This window comes from Haemorhous mexicanus, chromosome 35 (genome assembly GCF_027477595.1).
Source record: "Haemorhous mexicanus isolate bHaeMex1 chromosome 35, bHaeMex1.pri, whole genome shotgun sequence".
In the NCBI taxonomy this organism is placed as follows: Eukaryota; Metazoa; Chordata; class Aves; order Passeriformes; family Fringillidae; genus Haemorhous; species Haemorhous mexicanus.
The window spans coordinates 767,135-784,758 of NC_082375.1; the positions used below are offsets into that span (position 1 = coordinate 767,135).

Below are 17,624 nucleotides of genomic sequence, written 5' to 3' on the forward strand. Positions count from 1 at the left end.
AGCAGGTGGGACACGGGGGACAGGGGGACAGGGACAGGGGACAGGGACAGGGGGACAGGGACAATTGGGGGACCCCAGGACAGGGGCACAGGTGGGGTCTGGGGGAGCAAAGGTGGGGGGACAACAGATGGGGACAGTGGGGGGACCTCGGGATGGGGGCGGCACCTGGAGGACAGGTGGGGACAGGTGGGGACAGGTTGTGGGGGACAGGGGGGGTCATGGGATGGGGTGGGGACATTTGGGGGACACGGGATCGGGTTGGGACACCAGGGAGGGGTTGGGGACATTGTTGGGAGGTTGGGGACATGGTTTCTCTTAGGGAGGGATGGGGACATTGGACGGGTTGGGGACATCATGGGGGGGACCCTGGGACAAGCTGGGGACACTGGGGGTGTGGTGGGGCCGGGGGTTGGATTGGGGAAATCCCAGAGGGGACATGGGACAGGTTGGGGACATGGTGGGGGGGGGCATAGGACAGGTTGGGGACATGGTGGAGAATGGTGGGGACATCAGGGAGAGTTTGGGGACATCAGGGAGGGGACCTTGGGGACACGGAGTCACAGCTGGCCGGATGTCCCCATCCCTGGGGAGCTGCGCCGAGGTGGAGCAGGGACAGGGACATGCTGGGAGGGGATGGGGACATCAGGAGGGGTTGGGGACATGTGACGCAAGTGGTGACACCGTCCCCAGTGGCCACCACGTCCCCTGCCCCGTGTCCCTTCGCAGTCTCTGGGTCCCCATGTCCCCTGTCCCCACTGCCAGTGGTGTCCCCTCCCTGTCCCGTGTGCCCATGGCCCTGGGGGTGGCGGTGTCCCCTGTGTTGGTGTCCCCCTGTCCCTGTGTCTCGTGTCTTGCTGTCCCCAGGGTGAAGATGTCCCCAGGCCCCAGTGTCCCTGTGTTTCGTGGTGTCCCCTCAGTTGATGAAGTCCCAGTGGGGGTGGTGGTGTCCCCACGGGTGACGCTGTCCCCGTGTTTGGGTGTCCCCAAGCCTGTGTCCCTGTGTCCACTGATGTCCCCATGGCTGGTGGTGTCCCCATGGATTGTGGTGTCCCCATAGGTGGCAGTGTCCCCATGAGCGCTGCCGTCCCCATGAGTGACACTGTCCCTGTGTCCAGTGTTGTCCCTGTGTCCAGCAGTGTCCCTCTGTCCGGCAGTGTCCCCAGACCAGCAGTGTCCCCGTGTCCGGCGGTGTCCCCAGGCCAGCAGTGTCCCTCTGTCCGGCGGTGTCCCTCTGTCCAGCAGTGTCCCTCTGTCCAGCAGTGTCCCCAGGCCGGCAGTGTCCCTCTGTCCAGCAGTGTCCCTCTGTCCAGCAGTGTCCCCAGGCCGGCAGTGTCCCTCTGTCCGGCGGTGTCCCCGTGTCCGGCAGTGTCCCCAGGCCAGCAGTGTCCCTCTGTCCAGCAGTGTCCCCGTGTCCAGCAGTGTCCCTGTGTCCGGCGGTGTCCCCAGGCCAGCAGTGTCCCTGTGTCCAGCATTGTCCCTCTGTCCAGCAGTGTCCCCAGGCCGGCGGTGTCCCTCTGTCTGGCAGTGTCCCCGTGTCCAGCAGTGTCCCTCTGTCTGGCAGTGTCCCCGTGTCCAGCAGTGTCCCCAGGCCAGCAGTGTCCCTCTGTCCAGCAGTGTCCCTGTGTCCAGCAGTGTCCCTCTGTCCGGCAGTGTCCCCAGGCCAGCAGTGTCCCTCTGTCCAGCAGTGTCCCTCTGTCCGGTGGTGTCCCTGTGTCCGGCAGTGTCCCTGTGTCCAGCAGTGTCCCTCTGTCCAGCAGTGTCCCCAGGCCGGCGGTGTCCCTCTGTCTGGCGGTGTCCCTGTGTCCAGCAGTGTCCCTCTGTCCAGCAGTGTCCCCAGGCCAGCAGTGTCCCCGTGTCCAGCAGTGTCCCTCTGTCCAGCAGTGTCCCCAGGCCGGCAGTGTCCCTCTGTCCAGCGGTGTCCCCGTGTCCAGCGGTGTCCCTCTGTCCAGCAGTGTCCCTGTGTCCAGCAGTGTCCCTCTGTCCGGCGGTGTCCCCGTGTCCAGCAGTGTCCCTCTGTCCAGCAGTGTCCCCAGGCCAGCAGTGTCCCCGTGTCCAGCAGTGTCCCTCTGTCCGGCGGTGTCCCCAGGCCGGCAGTGTCCCTGTGTCCGGCGGTGTCCGTGTCCGGCGGTGTCCCCGTGTCCAGCAGTGTCCCCAGGCCAGCAGTGTCCCTCTGTCCAGCAGTGTCCCCAGGCCAGCAGTGTCCCCAGGCCGGCAGTGTCCCCGTGTCCGGCGGTGTCCCTCTGTCCAGCGGTGTCCCTCTGTCCGGCGGTGTCCCTGTGTCCGGCGGTGTCCCCGTGATGCCGTTCGGGGCGGTGCTGGCGCAGGTCGGGGGCCTGGGCCGGTTCCAGGTGCTGCAGACGGCGCTGCTGGCAGTGCCCATCCTGCTCATGGCCAGCCACAACCTGCTGCAGAACTTCACAGCCGCCGTCCCCCCGCACCGCTGCCGTGTCCCCGCTGTCCCCAGCGCCACCCCTGCTGGCCCCGGAGCCACCCCAGCACCGCCCGGTGCCACCCCCAATGCCACCTCAGCGGCCCCTCGTGACACCTTGAGAGGCGCCGACACCGCCCTGAAGTCTCCTGGTGGCACCTTGGGGTCACCTGGTGCCACCCTGAGGTCCCCCAGTGGCGTCCACAGCCCCGGTGCCACCCACGTCACACTCGATGGCACCGCGGGGTCCCCCGATGGCACCGGTGTCCAGGCTGATGCCAGCTGGGGGTCCTCCAATGGCACCCTGGGGCCCGCTGGTGCCGTGCTGGGGTGGTCCAATGGCACCCTGGGGTCCCCTGATGTCACCCTGGGGTCCTGCCGGCGCTATGTGGCCAATGTCACCGGTGGTCCCCGGGCCACCGAGCCGTGCCGTGACGGCTGGGACTACGACCGCAGCATCTACGTGTCCACCATTGTCACCGAGGTGGGGATGGGGACACGGGGACAGGGAGGGTGGGGAGGTGACCGCGGTGTCCTTGGGGGGGACAACACCTCTGTGGGGACGGGGGGAGGGAGGGAGGGGGTGGGATTTGGGGGGAGGTGGGAGGGACAAGGGATGGATGATGGATGATGGATGGGTGGATGATGGATGATGGATGATGGATGGATGGATGGATGGATGGATGGATGGATGGATGGAGGGATGGATGGATGGATGATGGATGGATGGATGGATGGATGGATGGATGAATGATGGATGGATGATGGATGATGGATGGATGGATGGATGATGGATGGATGATGGATGATGGATGGATGATGGATGGATGGATGGATGGATGGATGGATGGATGGATGGATGGATGGATGGATGGATGATGGATGGATGGATGGATGGATGGATGGATGGATGGATGATGGATGGATGGATGGATGGAGGGATGGATGATGGATGGATGGATGATGGATGATGGATGATGGATGGATGGATGGATGGATGGATGGATGATGGATGGATGGATGATGGATGGATGGATGATGGATGGATGGATGGATGGATGATGGATGGATGGATGGATGATGGATGGATGGATGGATGGATGGATGGATGGATGGATGGATGATGGATGGATGGATGATGGATGGATGGATGGATGGATGATGGATGGATGGATGGATGATGGATGGATGGATGATGGATGGATGGATGGATGGATGATGGATGGATGATGGATGGATGATGGACGGATGATGGATGGATGGTGGATGGATGATGGATGATGGATGGATGATGGATGGATGGATGATGGATGGATGATGGATGGATGGATGATGGATGGATGGATGATGGATGATGGATGGATGATGGATGGATGGATGGTGGATGGATGGATGGATGATGGATGGATGGATGGATGGATGGATGGATGGATGGATGGATGATGGATGGATGATGGATGGATGGATGGATGGATGGATGATGGATGATGGATGGATGGATGATGGATGGATGATGGAGGGATGGATGGATGGATGGATGGATGGATGGATGGATGGATGGATGATGGATGATGGGTGGATGGAGAGGAAGAAAGACAGACTGACTCTGACAGATGTCCCCCTGTCCCGGCAGTGGGACCTGGTCTGTGGCTACCGGCAGCTGCGGCAGATGGCCCAGTCCATCTACATGGCCGGGGTCCTGGTGGGCGCCCTGGTCCTGGGGGGCCTCTCAGACAGGTAAAGGCAGCAGAGACCCCCCCCACCCCTCTGTGCCTCAGTTTCCCTGTGGGGCTCTGGACAGCTCATCCCTGGTGGCTCCCAGTGGCTCCCAGTGGCTCCCAGTGGCTCCCAGTGGCTCCCAGTGGCTCCCAGTGGCTCCTGTTGCAGGTTTGGGCGCAAGGCCATGTTGATGTGGTCCTACCTGCAGCTGGGGGTGATGGGGACGTGCACGGCCTTCGCCCCCAACTACGCCTCCTACTGCGTCTTCCGCTTCGCTGGAGGGATGGCGCTGTCCGGCTTCGGCCTCAGCATCGCCTGCCTGGGTGAGGGGACGCGGGGACAGCCCGTGGTCAGGGCTGGGGACATGGCCATGGCCATGGAGGGGGACAACACAATGGCCATGAGCGAGGACATCACTGTGGCCACGCTGGGGTCACTCGGTGTGGACACGTCTGACCGCGCCGGGGTGGCCGCACTGACCAGGAGGGTCCCGGCTCTGTGGGGACACCCCGAGTGAGCCGTGTCCCCGTGTCCCTGGCAGTGGTGGAGTGGATCCCCACGCCCTACCGCGCCATCACCGTGGCCATCACCGGCTTCGCCTACACCCTGGGCCAGATCATCCTGGCCGGGGTGGCCTACGCCGTCCCCCACTGGCGCTGGCTCCAGCTCTCCGTCTCCCTGCCCTTCTTCGTCTTCCTCCTCTACTCCTGGTAGGACGTTGGGCTCCTCGGGGAGGCCGTGGGGAGGCGGGGGGCGTGCTGGCCGTGCCTCAGTTTCCCCTGGCTGGCTGCAGGTGGTTGGCGGAGTCGGCGCGGTGGTTGGTGCTGTCGGGCAAGGCCGACCGGGCGGTGAAGGTCCTGCAGCGCGTGGCCACCTTCAACAACCGCCGGGAGGAGGGGGAGAAGATCACGGTCGAGGTCTGGTGGCCCCGTGTTGGGGGTGGGGTCTGGGGGTGGTTTCCAGCCCCCTCCCCAACCTCTCCCGCTTCCCCTCTCGCAGATGTTGAAGTCCAACATGAAGGAGGAGTTGGCAGCTCTGAAATCCTCCTACACCGTCTCCGACCTGGTCCGGACCCCCGTGATCCGCCACATCTTCTTCTGCCTCTCCATCGTCTGGTGGGGCTGGGGCGAGGAGGGAAGGATGGATGGATGGACGGACGGACAGACGGATGGATGGACGGATGGATGGATGGATGGATGGATGGATGGATGATGGATGGATGGATGGATGGATGGATGGATGGATGGACGGACGGATGATGGATGGATGGATGATGGATGGATGGATGGATGGATGGACGGACGGACGGATGGATGGATGGATGGATGATGGATGGATGGATGGACGGATGATGGATGGATGGATGGATGGATGGACGGACGGATGGATGGATGGATGGACGGATGGATGGATGGACAGATGGATGGATGGATGGATGGATGGATGGATGGATGGATGGATGGATGATGGATGGATGATGGATGGATGGATGGATGGATGGATGGATGGATGATGGACGGATGGATGGATGATGGATGGATGATGGACGGATGGATGGACAGATGGATGGATGATGGATGGATGGATGATGGATGGGTGGATGGATGGATGGAAGGGTAGATGGACACATGGCTGGTCAGGCTCACAGATGCATGAAGGGAAGGATGGACACCTGGACACCCAACCAGTGACCCCACCCATCCAACTGCCTCCCCACCCTCTCCTCCCCCACCTGCCATCCCCATCCCATCCTGTCCAGGAAGGTGATGTCACCTCAAGGTCCCCCCTCTCCCACTTCGCTCCAGGTTCTCCATCAGTTTCTCCTACTACGGCTTGGCCATGGACCTGCAGAACTTCGGGGTCAGCATTTACCTCATCCAGGTGATTTTCGGCGCCGTTGACTTCCCGGCCAAGGTGGTGGTGACGGTGTCCCTGAGCTACGTCGGCCGGCGGCTCTCGCTCACGGTGGCCTTGTTCTTGGCGGGGCTGGTCATCGTGGCCAACATCTTTGTGCCCACAGGTGGGTGTGGAGGGGGAGGGGGTCTCCATCACTCTGGCCACCAGTGTCCCCAGCTCGTCTCGTGTCTTCCTCCACGTTTCCATCCCTGTGTCCAACCACCGACCTCCCCATCCCTCCGTCCTCCCTCCCTACCCCATCCCCACCTGCCCGAGGTGTCCCCACGGGGTGGTCAAGCCCTGGTGTCCCCATGTCGCCCCGCCCTGTGTCCGAGCCCCGGTGTCCCCGTGTCCCCGCAGAGCTGCAGACGGTGCGCACGGCGCTGGCTGTCATCGGCAAGGGCTGCCTGTCCGCCTCCTTCAACTGCGTCTTCCTCTACACCACCGAGCTCTACCCCACCCCCATCAGGTACCACCCCACCCCGCGTCCCCAGGGTGGGGCAGGTCCCGTCACCCTCCCCGCACACCCCCGGGGCGCTCCGTGCCCCCCGTGACCCTCCCGGTGCCGCAGGCAGACGGGGCTGGGCTTCGGCAGCACCATGGCGCGCGTGGGCGGCATCGTGGCGCCGCTGGTGAAGATGATGGACGAGTACTACCCCTTCCTCCCCCCCGCCGTCTACGGGGTGGCCCCCGTGGTGGCAGCCGTGGCGGCCGCGTTCCTGCCCGAGACCCTCAACACGCCCCTGCCCGACACCATCGAGGAGGTGGAGAACAGGTGGGTACAGGGAGGGGGCAGGTGATGGATGGAGGGATGGATGGATGGATGGAGGGATGGATGGGTGATGGATGGATGGATGATGGATGGATGATGGATGGATGGATGATGGATGATGGATGGATGGATGATGGATGATGGATGATGGATGATGGATGGATGGATCGATGATGGATGATGGATGGATGGATGGATGGATGGATGGATGGATGGATGGATGGATGGATGATGGATGGATGATGGATGGATGGATGGATGATGGATGATGGATGATGGATGATGGATGGATGGATGGATGATGGATGATGGATGGATGATGGAGGGATGGATGATGGATGGATGATGGATGGATGGATGATGGATGGATGATGGATGGATGGATGATGGATGGATGGATGATGGACAACGGATTGATGATGGACAATGATGGACAACCCCAGCCATGAAGAGGTTCAGGGTCAAGGGACCCCTGGCTGCATTGAGGGACCGGGGGATGGAGACGTTGGCAGAAGAACGAGCTTTGTGATTGGCTGAGTGCTTGGCCTGGGCCACTCTTCCTATACCATGACCCTCCTCCTCCTCCTCCTCCTCCTCCTCCTCCTCCTCCTCTTCCTCCTCCTCCTCCTCCTCCCTGCAGGACCAAGCAGAAGCCAGCAGGTGACCCCAAGGAGAAGATCGCACTCCAGCCCCAGGACGGGCCCCCCCTGAAGGAGGCCTGAGGGACCCTGGGGGTGGGCACAGCCCCCCAGCCCCGGCCACCAGCGGCCACCACCCCAGGGGTCCCCACAGCTGGAGGGGGAGACCTGGGCCGTGACTGGTGACCTCTTGTTGGGGTGAGGACATCTGGGCAGGAATAAAACAGCTCTGGTGGGGACACGTCTCGGGGTCTTATCTGTGCCCCCCCAGGTCACCCCCAACCATGTCCAAGGTCACCTCCCATGGGACAGTGCCCGAGAATTGTCCCTGAGGTCACTTCCAATGAGGGGACAACTCAGGACCCTTTTTTTGGAGGTCATCTCCACAGGAGGACACCCCACAACCTTGTCCATCGATGAGGTGGCACCCAAGACCCCCATTTTTAGTGACACCTCATAACCTCGTCCAAGAACCATGTCCCCAAAGTCCCTTGGCATAAAGTGGCCCCACGAACACCACGCTGGCCATCACCAGGACAATCCTCAGTAACCCCAAACCAACTCTTCTCCTGGCAGAGGCGTCCCCCAAATCCCAGAGAAGCTGGGGAAGCACCAGGAGCTCCCGAATCCCACCCCGCCCCCTCCCGGTGCCTCCGCCGTGCCCCTTCCCCGATTTCCGTCCCCCGAAGCCACCCTGGCCCTTGCTCCCATTCCTGACGTGTCCCTTGGCCCCATCAACTCCCCATCAAAAATTAACCCCCGGCGGGGAATGCGCTGACCCAGGCAGGGCCGCCTCTGTCAGCACCTTTCGGTCGCCTTTTGACCACTGAAATCGCTAAAATTTAACCCAAAAGCGCCACCGAAGGCTGGACATTGGTCTGTGCCAGGAGACCTCCTCTGCCTGCGGTGCCCACCCTGATGCCACCCAACCTCCTGGACAGCCCCTCTCCAAAACATGACTTTTCCCCTCGAAAAAGCAATGCTGTGAAATAATAATTAAAATAAATGAGGTATTCCTTGTCTTCCTGCCCCAAATCGCTCCAGTTTTGCCCCGCTTTGGGGGACTTTTGCCCCAAAACCACTTTTTTTTTACCCCTGGACACCTTTGCGCTGCACTTTTGCCTTCTCCTGGTGGAAAACCACCAAAAACCCCCCGGAGATGTCAAACATTAACCCAAACCACCCTTGGGTCGGGTTATATAGGAGACCACCCCTGGGTGCTGCTGGAGGGGAGACACCGCGCGGGACAGGGAGGCGTTTTTGGGGTGAAACCCCTGAAACCCGGGGCTCTGCATGGCTGTGGGGCGTTCCCCGGCCCCGGTGGTGGCGAGATGGCTTTCGCCAGCCTCCTGGAGCACGTGGGGGGCATGGGGCGCTTCCAGGTGGTCTCGGTGCTGCTCCTGTCCCTGCCCGTGCTGATGATGGCCAGCCACAACCTCCTGCAGAACTTCACCGCCGCCACCAGCGACCACCGGTGCCGCCCGCGCCCGGAGGCCAACGCCAGCGGCCTGGACCCCGAGGCCCTGCTGAGGGTCTGGGTCCCCCGCGGGGAGCGGTGCCGGCGCTTTGTGACGCCCCAGTGGTGGCTTTTGGAGGCCAACGCCTCGGAGCCCAACAGCTCCTGGCCGGAGACGGAGCCGTGCGGCGATGGTTGGACCTACGACCGCAGCGTCTTCACCAGCACCATCATCACGGAGGTGGGATGGTGGTGGTGGGGTTTTGGGGGGGGTCTGGTGGGCTTTTCACCCAATCCCGTGGGTGGGTCCCACCTGGAGGCACCAACCGAGGGTGCGCTGCCAACACGGCATTGACCTCTCCCACCTGGAGCATCTTCCCCGTTCAGCCTTTGGTGGAGACGCTCAAGGCCAGGAAGGCCCAGGAGGGGAAGGGAGGGATGGGGAGGTGGTGGCCATCCACAGGGGGTCACAGAGGGTCACGACGGGGTCACAAGGGGGTCACAGGACCCTTGGATGGACCTTCCAACCACTGCAATGCCGGCAAGGGGGGCCAAGCATTCAGGGTCACCTTTCCATTGGCCATTTGTTGACCTTACCGGCCGTTCTGGGGGGTTTGGGGGGCCAGAGGGGACCCTGATCTCTGTCCCACACCTTGTCCTCGTCCCTCGGCAGTGGGACCTGGTGTGCAGCTCCCGGGGGCTCAAGCAGCTGGCGCAGTCGCTCTACATGGCCGGGGTCCTGGTGGGCGGCGTCTTCGGGGGGCTCTCAGACAGGTGAGAGGCCCTGCAGGCAGGTGGGGTGGCACCGGGGGGGTCCTCTGACCCTCTCTGCCTCCTCTTCATTCCTTCCTTCTCTTTCTCTTCCTCACCCTCTTTTTCCTCCTCATCCCCTTTTTTTCCTCAACCCCTCCTCTTCCTCACCTTCCTCACCTCTCTTGCCCCTCCTCCCCCTCTTCCTCACCCCTTTTTTCTCCTCTTCACCCCCTCTTCCTTCCCCTGCCCCCCTCTTCAACCTTCTCGTCTCCTCCTCCTCCTCTCCATTTTCTCCTCCCCTTCTCTTCCTCTTCCTCCTCTGCCCCCATTTCTTCATCCTCACTCCCTGCTGCTGCTCCTCCTCCTCCTCCCTGCCCAGGTTCGGCCGCCGCTCGGTGCTCACCTGGTGCTACCTGCAGATGGCCGCCATGGGCACCTGCTCGTCCTTCGCGCCCACCTTCACCGTGTACTGCCTGTTCCGCTTCCTGACGGGCATGGCCTTCTCGGGCATCGTCCTCAACAGCGTCTCCCTCTGTACGTCCCCCCCGGCACCTGCCCTGGCCACCCACCTGGGTGGGCTCTGTGTCCCCCCTGAACCTGTGGGAACCATCCCGGTGGTGTCCGTGTCCTCCAGGCACCGTCCTGGGCGTCTCCATGTCCCCCCTGTCCCTGTGGGGACCTGTCTGGTGGTCTCCGTGTCCCCTGGCACCGGTGGGTCTGTGTCCCCCCAGTACCTGCTCTGGGCTCCACGTTCCCCTGGGTTACCTGTGGGCACCACCCTGGTGGTCTCCATGTCCCCTGGGCACCACCCTGGTGGTCTCCATGTCCCCTGGGCACCATCCTGGTGGTCTCCATGTCCCCTGGGCACCACCCTGGTGGTCTCCATGTCCCCTGGGCACCACCCTGGTGGTCTCCCCATGCCCTGGGGTGCAGGTGGGCACTCCCCGGTGGTGCCCACGTGCCATGTCCTGCAGCGCTGGAGTGGATGCCAACACACATGCGGGCGCTGGTGGGCACCTTCATGGGCTACTGCTACACCACCGGGCAGTTCCTGCTGGCCGGCGTCGCCTTCGCCATCCCCGACTGGCGCCGGCTGCAGCTCGTGGTGTCCCTGCCCTTCTTTGGCTTCTTCCTCTACTCCTGGTGAGGAGGAGGAAGGAGGGAGGGGTGGATGGATGATGGATGGATGGATGGATGATGGATGGATGGATGATGGATGGATGGATGGATGATGGATGGATGGATGATGGATGGATGGATGGATGATGGATGGATGGATGATGGATGGATGGATGATGGATGGATGGATGGATGGAGGGATGGATGGATGATGGATGGATGGATGGATGGATGGATGGATGGATGGATGGATGAGGGATGGATGGATGATGGATGGATGGATGGATGGATGGATGGATGGATGGATGGATGGATGATGGATGGATGATGGATGGATGGATGGATGGATGGATGGATGGATGGATGGATGGATGATGGATGGTTGATGGATGGATGGATGGATGGATGATGGATGGAGGGATGGATGATGGATGGATGGATGGATGATGGATGGATGGATGGATGGATGGATGGATGGATGGATGATGGATGGATGATGGATGGATGATGGATGATGGATGGTTGATGGATGGATGGATGGATGGATGGATGGATGGATGATGGATGGATGGATGGATGGATGATGGAGGGATGGATGGATGGATGGATGGATGGATGGATGGATGATGGATGGATGATGGATGGATGATGGATGGATGATGGATGGATGGATGGATGGATGATAGATGGATGAATGGATGATGGATGGATGATGGATGGATGATGGATGATGGATGGATGATGGATGGATGATGGATGATGGATGGTTGATGGATGGATGATGGATGGATGATGGATGGATGGACGGATGGATGGATGGATGATGGATGGATGGATGGATGGATGGATGGATGGATGATGGATGGATGGATGGATGGATGATGGATGGATGGATGGATGGATGGATGGATGGATGGATGGTTGATGGATGGATGAGGGATGGATGGATGGATGGATGGATGGATGGATGGATGGATGGTGGGATGGGAAGCAGAGACAGACATGTGGAGGTAGGGATGGATGGATGGGGGACGGACAGCTGGAGTTTTGGCTTGATGGAAGGTTGGTGGCATGGATGGAGCAGTTGGGGGTGCGTGGACAGGTGGGCAGAAGGAAAGGTGAGAGCAGAGCTGGGTAAAGAGAACATCCAGGAACAGCTGGGTGGACAGTGGGGACACGGCGTGATGACCAGAGGGACGGGGGACGTTGTTGGTGGCATGGCGGTGGGACAGTGACAATGCTTGGGCTCCTGCCCGTCCCCTCCCGCACAGGTGGCTGACGGAGTCAGCGCGGTGGCTCGTCATGGTGGGGAGGCCCCACCAGGCCCTGCGGGAGCTCCAGAAGGTGGCCAGGATCAACGGGAAGAAGGAGGAAGGGGACAAGCTCGACATAGAAGTAAAAGGCTCCGTGGGGTCCCCCAGGGTGTCCCTGGGGTGTTTTATTGGTGTCCCTCGAATCCACCCCTTGGACAGCTGTCCATCCATGGTCACTGGTGTCCATCACCCCTTACGCACCCTGTCCAGCCATCCAGTCATCTCCATCATCTCAGTGACGTCCATCATCTCCATCTCCTCCACCTCTGCCCATCCCTTCCATCCCCTCACCACCACCTCCATCCCACCACCCACCCACCACCCCCCTTCCCCTTTTCCACCCATCCCGCCCAAACCTGCCCAGGTTCAAGAGGGTCCCCAGTGCCCCACCCCCATCCCAGAGCCCCCCCTGTCCCTCCAGACCCTGAAGTCCCACATGGAGAAGGAGATGACGTCGTCAAAGACCCGCCACACCGTGGTTGACCTGGTCCGGACGCCGGTCCTGCGCCGCATCTCCTTCTGCCTCTGCTTCGTGTGGTACGGCCGGCGATGGAGGACACCAGTGGGTGGTTGTCCATCCCCCTCCACGTCCTTGACCCCCCCGTGCCACCCCACACCTCCCCACAGGTGACATTTCACCGCCTCTCCCCCCTCGTGGACCAGGTTCTCCACCAGCTTCGCCTACTACGGGCTGGCCATGGACCTGCAGAACTTTGAGTTCAACATCTACGTGATCCAGCTGATCTTCGGCGCCGTGGACATCCCGGCCAAGCTGATGTCCATCCTCACCATCACCTACGTGGGGCGCCGCTTCACCCAGGCCATCACCCTCATCCTGGCCGGCTTGGCCATCCTGGCCAACGTCTTGGTGCCACGAGGTGAGGCCGGGGGTGGTGGCAGTGGCGTCCCCTCATCTCCACCCAACCTCCCTGGGAGGGCCCAGACGAGCTCAGCCCGTTGATGGAACCCCCAGGTTGGGTCATTTTAACTTTTTATGGGGGATTTGCCCCAAATCCTGGTGTTTGGGGGCTTCTCTTGACGAGTGAGCTCAGCCCAAGTGGGGACACTGAGGTGTCTCCCGGGTGTCCCACTGTCCCCGCAGACCTCCGGACGCTCCGGACAGCCCTGGCCGTCTTTGGGAAAGGTTGTTTGGCCGCGTCCTTCAACTGCGTCTTCCTCTACACGGGCGAGCTCTACCCCACGGTGATCCGGTAAGGAGGGGGCGTGGCCGGGTGGTCCCTCAGGTGGCCTCAGGTGGCCTCAGGTGGCCTCAGGTGGCCTCGGGAGCTGTGCGTGTCCCACAGGCAGACGGGCATGGGCTTGGCCAACACCATGTCGCGGCTGGGCAGCATCATGGCCCCCCTGGTGAAGATGGTGGGCGAGCTGTTCCCGGCGCTGCCCTTCATCATCTACGGCGCCGCGCCCATGGTGTCGGGGCTGGTGGCCACCTTCCTGCCCGAGACACGGAACCTGGCCCTGCCCGAGACCGTGCAGGAGGTGGAGGGAAGGTGGGGCTGGAGAGGAGCCGGGATGAGGGGAGGGGATGGGCGGTGGGATGGGATGGAGGATGGGGAGGGACAGAGGTGGAGAACGTGGTTGAACGTGGGGGTGGAGGGATGGATGGATGGATGGATGGATGGATGGATGGATGGATGGAGGATGGATGGATGGATGGATGATGGATGGATGGATGGATGGATGATGGATGGATGGATGATGGATGGATGATGGATGGATGGATGGATGGATGATGGATGGATGGATGGATGGATGATGGATGGATGATGGATGGATGATGGATGGATGGATGATGGATGGATGGATGGATGGATGGATGGATGGATGGATGGATGATGGATGGATGATGGATGGATGATGGATGGATGGAGGATGGATGATGGATGGATGGATGGATGGATGATGGATGGATGATGGATGGATGATGGATGGATGGATGATGGATGGATGGATGGATGGATGGATGGATGGATGGATGCTGGATGGATGATGGATGATGGATGGAGGATGGATGGATGGATGGATGGATGGATGATGGATGGATGGATGGATGGATGGATGGATGGATGGATGGATGGATGATGGATGGATGATGGATGGATGATGGATGGATGGAGGATGGATGGATGGATGGATGGATGGATGGATGATGGATGGATGATGGATGATGGATGGATGGATGATGGATGGATGGACGGATGGATGGATGGATGGAGGGATGGATGATGGATGGATGGATGGATGGATGATGGATGGATGATGGATGATGGATGGATGGATGGATGGATGATGGATGGATGGATGATGGATGGATGGATGGATGGATGGATGGATGCTGGATGGATGATGGATGATGGATGGAGGATGGATGGATGGATGGATGGATGGATGATGGATGGATGGATGGATGGATGGATGGATGGATGATGGATGGATGATGGATGGATGGATGGATGATGGATGGATGATGGATGATGGATGGATGGATGGAATGATGAATGGAATGATGGATGGATGATGGATGATGGATGGAGGATGGATGGATGGAATGATGAATGGAATGATGGATGGATGATGGATGATGGATGGAGGATGGATGGATGGATGGATGGATGAATGGATCATGGATGGATCGTGGATGGATGGATGGATGGATGATGGGTGATGGATGGATGGATGGATGAATGGATCATGGACGGATCATGGATGGATTATGGATGGACCAGCACCACAAAACCCCCCTGTTCTCTCCAACCCTCCCCTCACCCTGCCCTCCCCACCAGGACACAATCCCAGAAGGACGAATCCCAGCATCTCCAGGTCCTGCTCCAGCCCACCCCGTCCAGCAACTCCACAGGGCCCCATTAGTGCCACCCCCCACCGGGGGATCCCCAAAATCCCCAGCCCTCGATGCTCCCGCCGGATGAATGAGCCGGATTTGGGGGGTGGAGGGGGTTCAAACCCCCCAAAGGAACAGCAGTGACCACAAGGACCCGGCCGCCTCCTCCCTGCAGAGTGGGGGGGACGCTGGGCCCCCCCAAATCGCTGCATTGAGGACGGATCGGCCGTGCTGGAATAAAAAACAATAAAAGCAAAGCTCGTGTGAAATGCGGCCGGTGGGGTGGGGGCGGGGCGGGGTGGGGGTTGTTTTCCCACGGCCGCGGGGGGTCCCGCACAGCCGGACCGGTCCCGCCCCGAAGGAAAACACGGGAGCCAGCGGGAAACAGTGGCCTCGGCACCGCGGGACCCCCCGGCCCCTCCCCCTCGGCCGGAGCTGCCGGGGATGGACAATGCCGGGAGAGAGTGCGGGAAGGATCCGGGATCCCGAGGATCAGGGATCCCGGGGATCGGGGATCCTGGGGGTTGGGGATCCCGGGGACTGGGGATCTCCCAGATCAGGGGATTGGAGACCCCAGGGATAGGGGATCCCGAGGATTGGGGATGCCGGGGATTGGGCACCCCAAGAATCCCCATGTCCGGGTCCCCAGGGGTCCCAAGGAGCCACAGACCCCATTCCTGGACACCCCAAAGACCCAGATCCCAAGGACTCAGGTGTTTGGATCCTAGGGACGCATGAACCAGGCACAGACATCCCAAGAGCTCGGGGATCTTGAGGGCTCAGGGATCCCAAAGAACCAGGAATCCCCAGGACCAAGGACTCGGAACCCTGCGTGCCCGGGGATCAGGATCGCAGGGATCCAGAGCGCCCGGGCATCCCAAGGATCCCGACATTCTGAGGGCACAGAGATGTCACAGACCCGGATGTCCCAGAAGTCCCCAGGAGCCAGAGATCCCGAGGATCCACGTGTCCTCACACCCACCTGGTGCCAATCCGGGTGTCCGGCTCCCCCCGTCCCCCCCACGTGCCCCCCATCCCGCCCACGCCCCGCTGCCCCCGCCGCCCTCCTGCCCGGGGTCCAAGGGGCTCCCACGATGCGGTTCAGGGCCCCCGGGACTTTGTCTCATCAATGATCCACCCCGGAGGGGCGGAACGGGCCGGAGGGGGCCGGGGGTCCCCATCTGCCGGGGCCTGGGGGCTCCCGGGGCGAGGAAGAGGATGGGTAGGGTGGGATGGAGGGGCAGCCCCTGGGTGTCCCGGGCGGGCCCGGCGTGGTCGGCGCCGGCGTTTCCGCCCCGGGAGCGTCTCCACCGATCCATGGCGGGTCCGGAGTCAAACGTTAACCGGGACCGGGGTGGCCTTAAATAGGAGCGGGGCCAGCCGGGGGCAGGGCAGGGCCATGGGCAGCCGCGGGGCCGGGGGGTGGTAGCGGCCGGCCGAGGGCTCCGGGCAGCGGGATCTGGTGCCGGGAGAGGCCGGGAGTGACCGGGAGTGCCGGACAGGTGAGTGATCAATAGGGAGATCGATGGGTCAGGAGAGAGATCAAAGATCAGCAGATGGATCGATGGAGAGAAGGGCTGATCAATAGAGAGATTATGGGTCAGGAGGCTGATCAATAGAGAGACTGAAATAAATAAATGAACCAGTAGAGGAACTAAAGGTCGACAAATCCATCAAGAGAGCAATTGAAGGTTAACAAATCAATCAATAGGAAGATTACAGGCCAAGAGACTGATCAATAGAGAGGTTAAGATCAATACGTTGATCAATAGATCATAAATCAATAACTGGATCATTAGAAGGATTGATGGAGAAGGAGATCATTATTCTGATTGGTCGATTGTGGTTCAATAGATTCATCAATAGAAAAATAGAGACCAATTGGATGATCAATAACAGATTAGAGATCAATTTATTGGTACTGGAGATACCCAGGCTAACAGATGGATCAATGGAGATCCCTCTAGATCAATAGATTGATTGATCAAGCCATCAATAGATAAACAGATCAATCAATATCTCAATAGATCAATAACAGAAACATATGGATCAATAAACTAATACAGAAAGAGATCATGGACTAATTATGATCAACCTGTTATAGATAAGGGGAGTCTAGTGATCAATAATTTATCAACAGAGAAAGAACTCACTGGATCGACTGGCAGGGGACCAATAGATCGATCAATACATTGATTATCAGCAGAAAATCGATTTGCTGATAGGCTAAGGATCAATGAACGGGCAGAGAGAGCAGAGAAATCCATTGATCCATGGATTGATCGATTGGCCGGGGGTGAAGGAGGGGCCGGGGGGGCGGGGCCGAGGGAGGGGCGGCCAGAGGGACAGAGGGACGGACGGACAGAGGGACGGCCGGAGAGCCCGGACAGTCCTGAGAGTCCGAGCCGGAGCCTGGGAGCGGCCGAGGGAGAGGAGGAGGAGGAGGAGGAGGAGGAGGAGGAAGAGGAGAGCAGGTGGGGATGGATTGATCGTGAGGGTTTGGTGGGACGGGGGAGAGAGGATTGATTGATGGATTGATTGATTGATTTATTGATTGATTGGGAAGGGATGGGGGGAGAGAAAGAAATGATCAGTGATTGATTGATTGATTGATTGATCAATAGAGTGAGAGTGATTGTGATAGGTGGATTGATGAATAGAAAATAGATCAGT

At 60.4% G+C, this 17,624-nt stretch overlaps 2 protein-coding genes across 2 annotated transcripts; both read left to right on the top strand.

Moving 5' to 3' along the window:
* Positions 1–2,258: 2,258 nt before the first annotated feature.
* LOC132341107 (solute carrier family 22 member 6-A-like) lies at positions 2,259–8,089 on the top strand. The gene is made up of 10 exons (XM_059872400.1): positions 2,259–2,912; positions 4,062–4,165; positions 4,316–4,470; positions 4,689–4,857; positions 4,941–5,064; positions 5,147–5,262; positions 5,953–6,167; positions 6,404–6,512; positions 6,615–6,818; positions 7,456–8,089. Exons 1-10 carry the CDS (start codon positions 2,298–2,300, stop codon positions 7,535–7,537), a joined length of 1,893 nt encoding a protein of 630 aa, XP_059728383.1. The 5' UTR covers positions 2,259–2,297; the 3' UTR covers positions 7,538–8,089.
* A 695-nt stretch (positions 8,090–8,784) lies between these two features.
* Positions 8,785–17,481, top strand: SLC22A6 (solute carrier family 22 member 6). Its single transcript, XM_059872315.1, has 10 exons — positions 8,785–9,150; positions 9,583–9,683; positions 10,042–10,196; positions 10,637–10,805; positions 12,053–12,176; positions 12,516–12,631; positions 12,758–12,972; positions 13,197–13,305; positions 13,399–13,602; positions 17,388–17,481. The coding sequence occupies exons 1-10, from the start codon at positions 8,785–8,787 to the stop codon at positions 17,479–17,481; spliced, it is 1,653 nt and encodes a 550-aa protein (XP_059728298.1).
* The last annotated feature ends 143 nt before the right edge of the window (positions 17,482–17,624 follow it).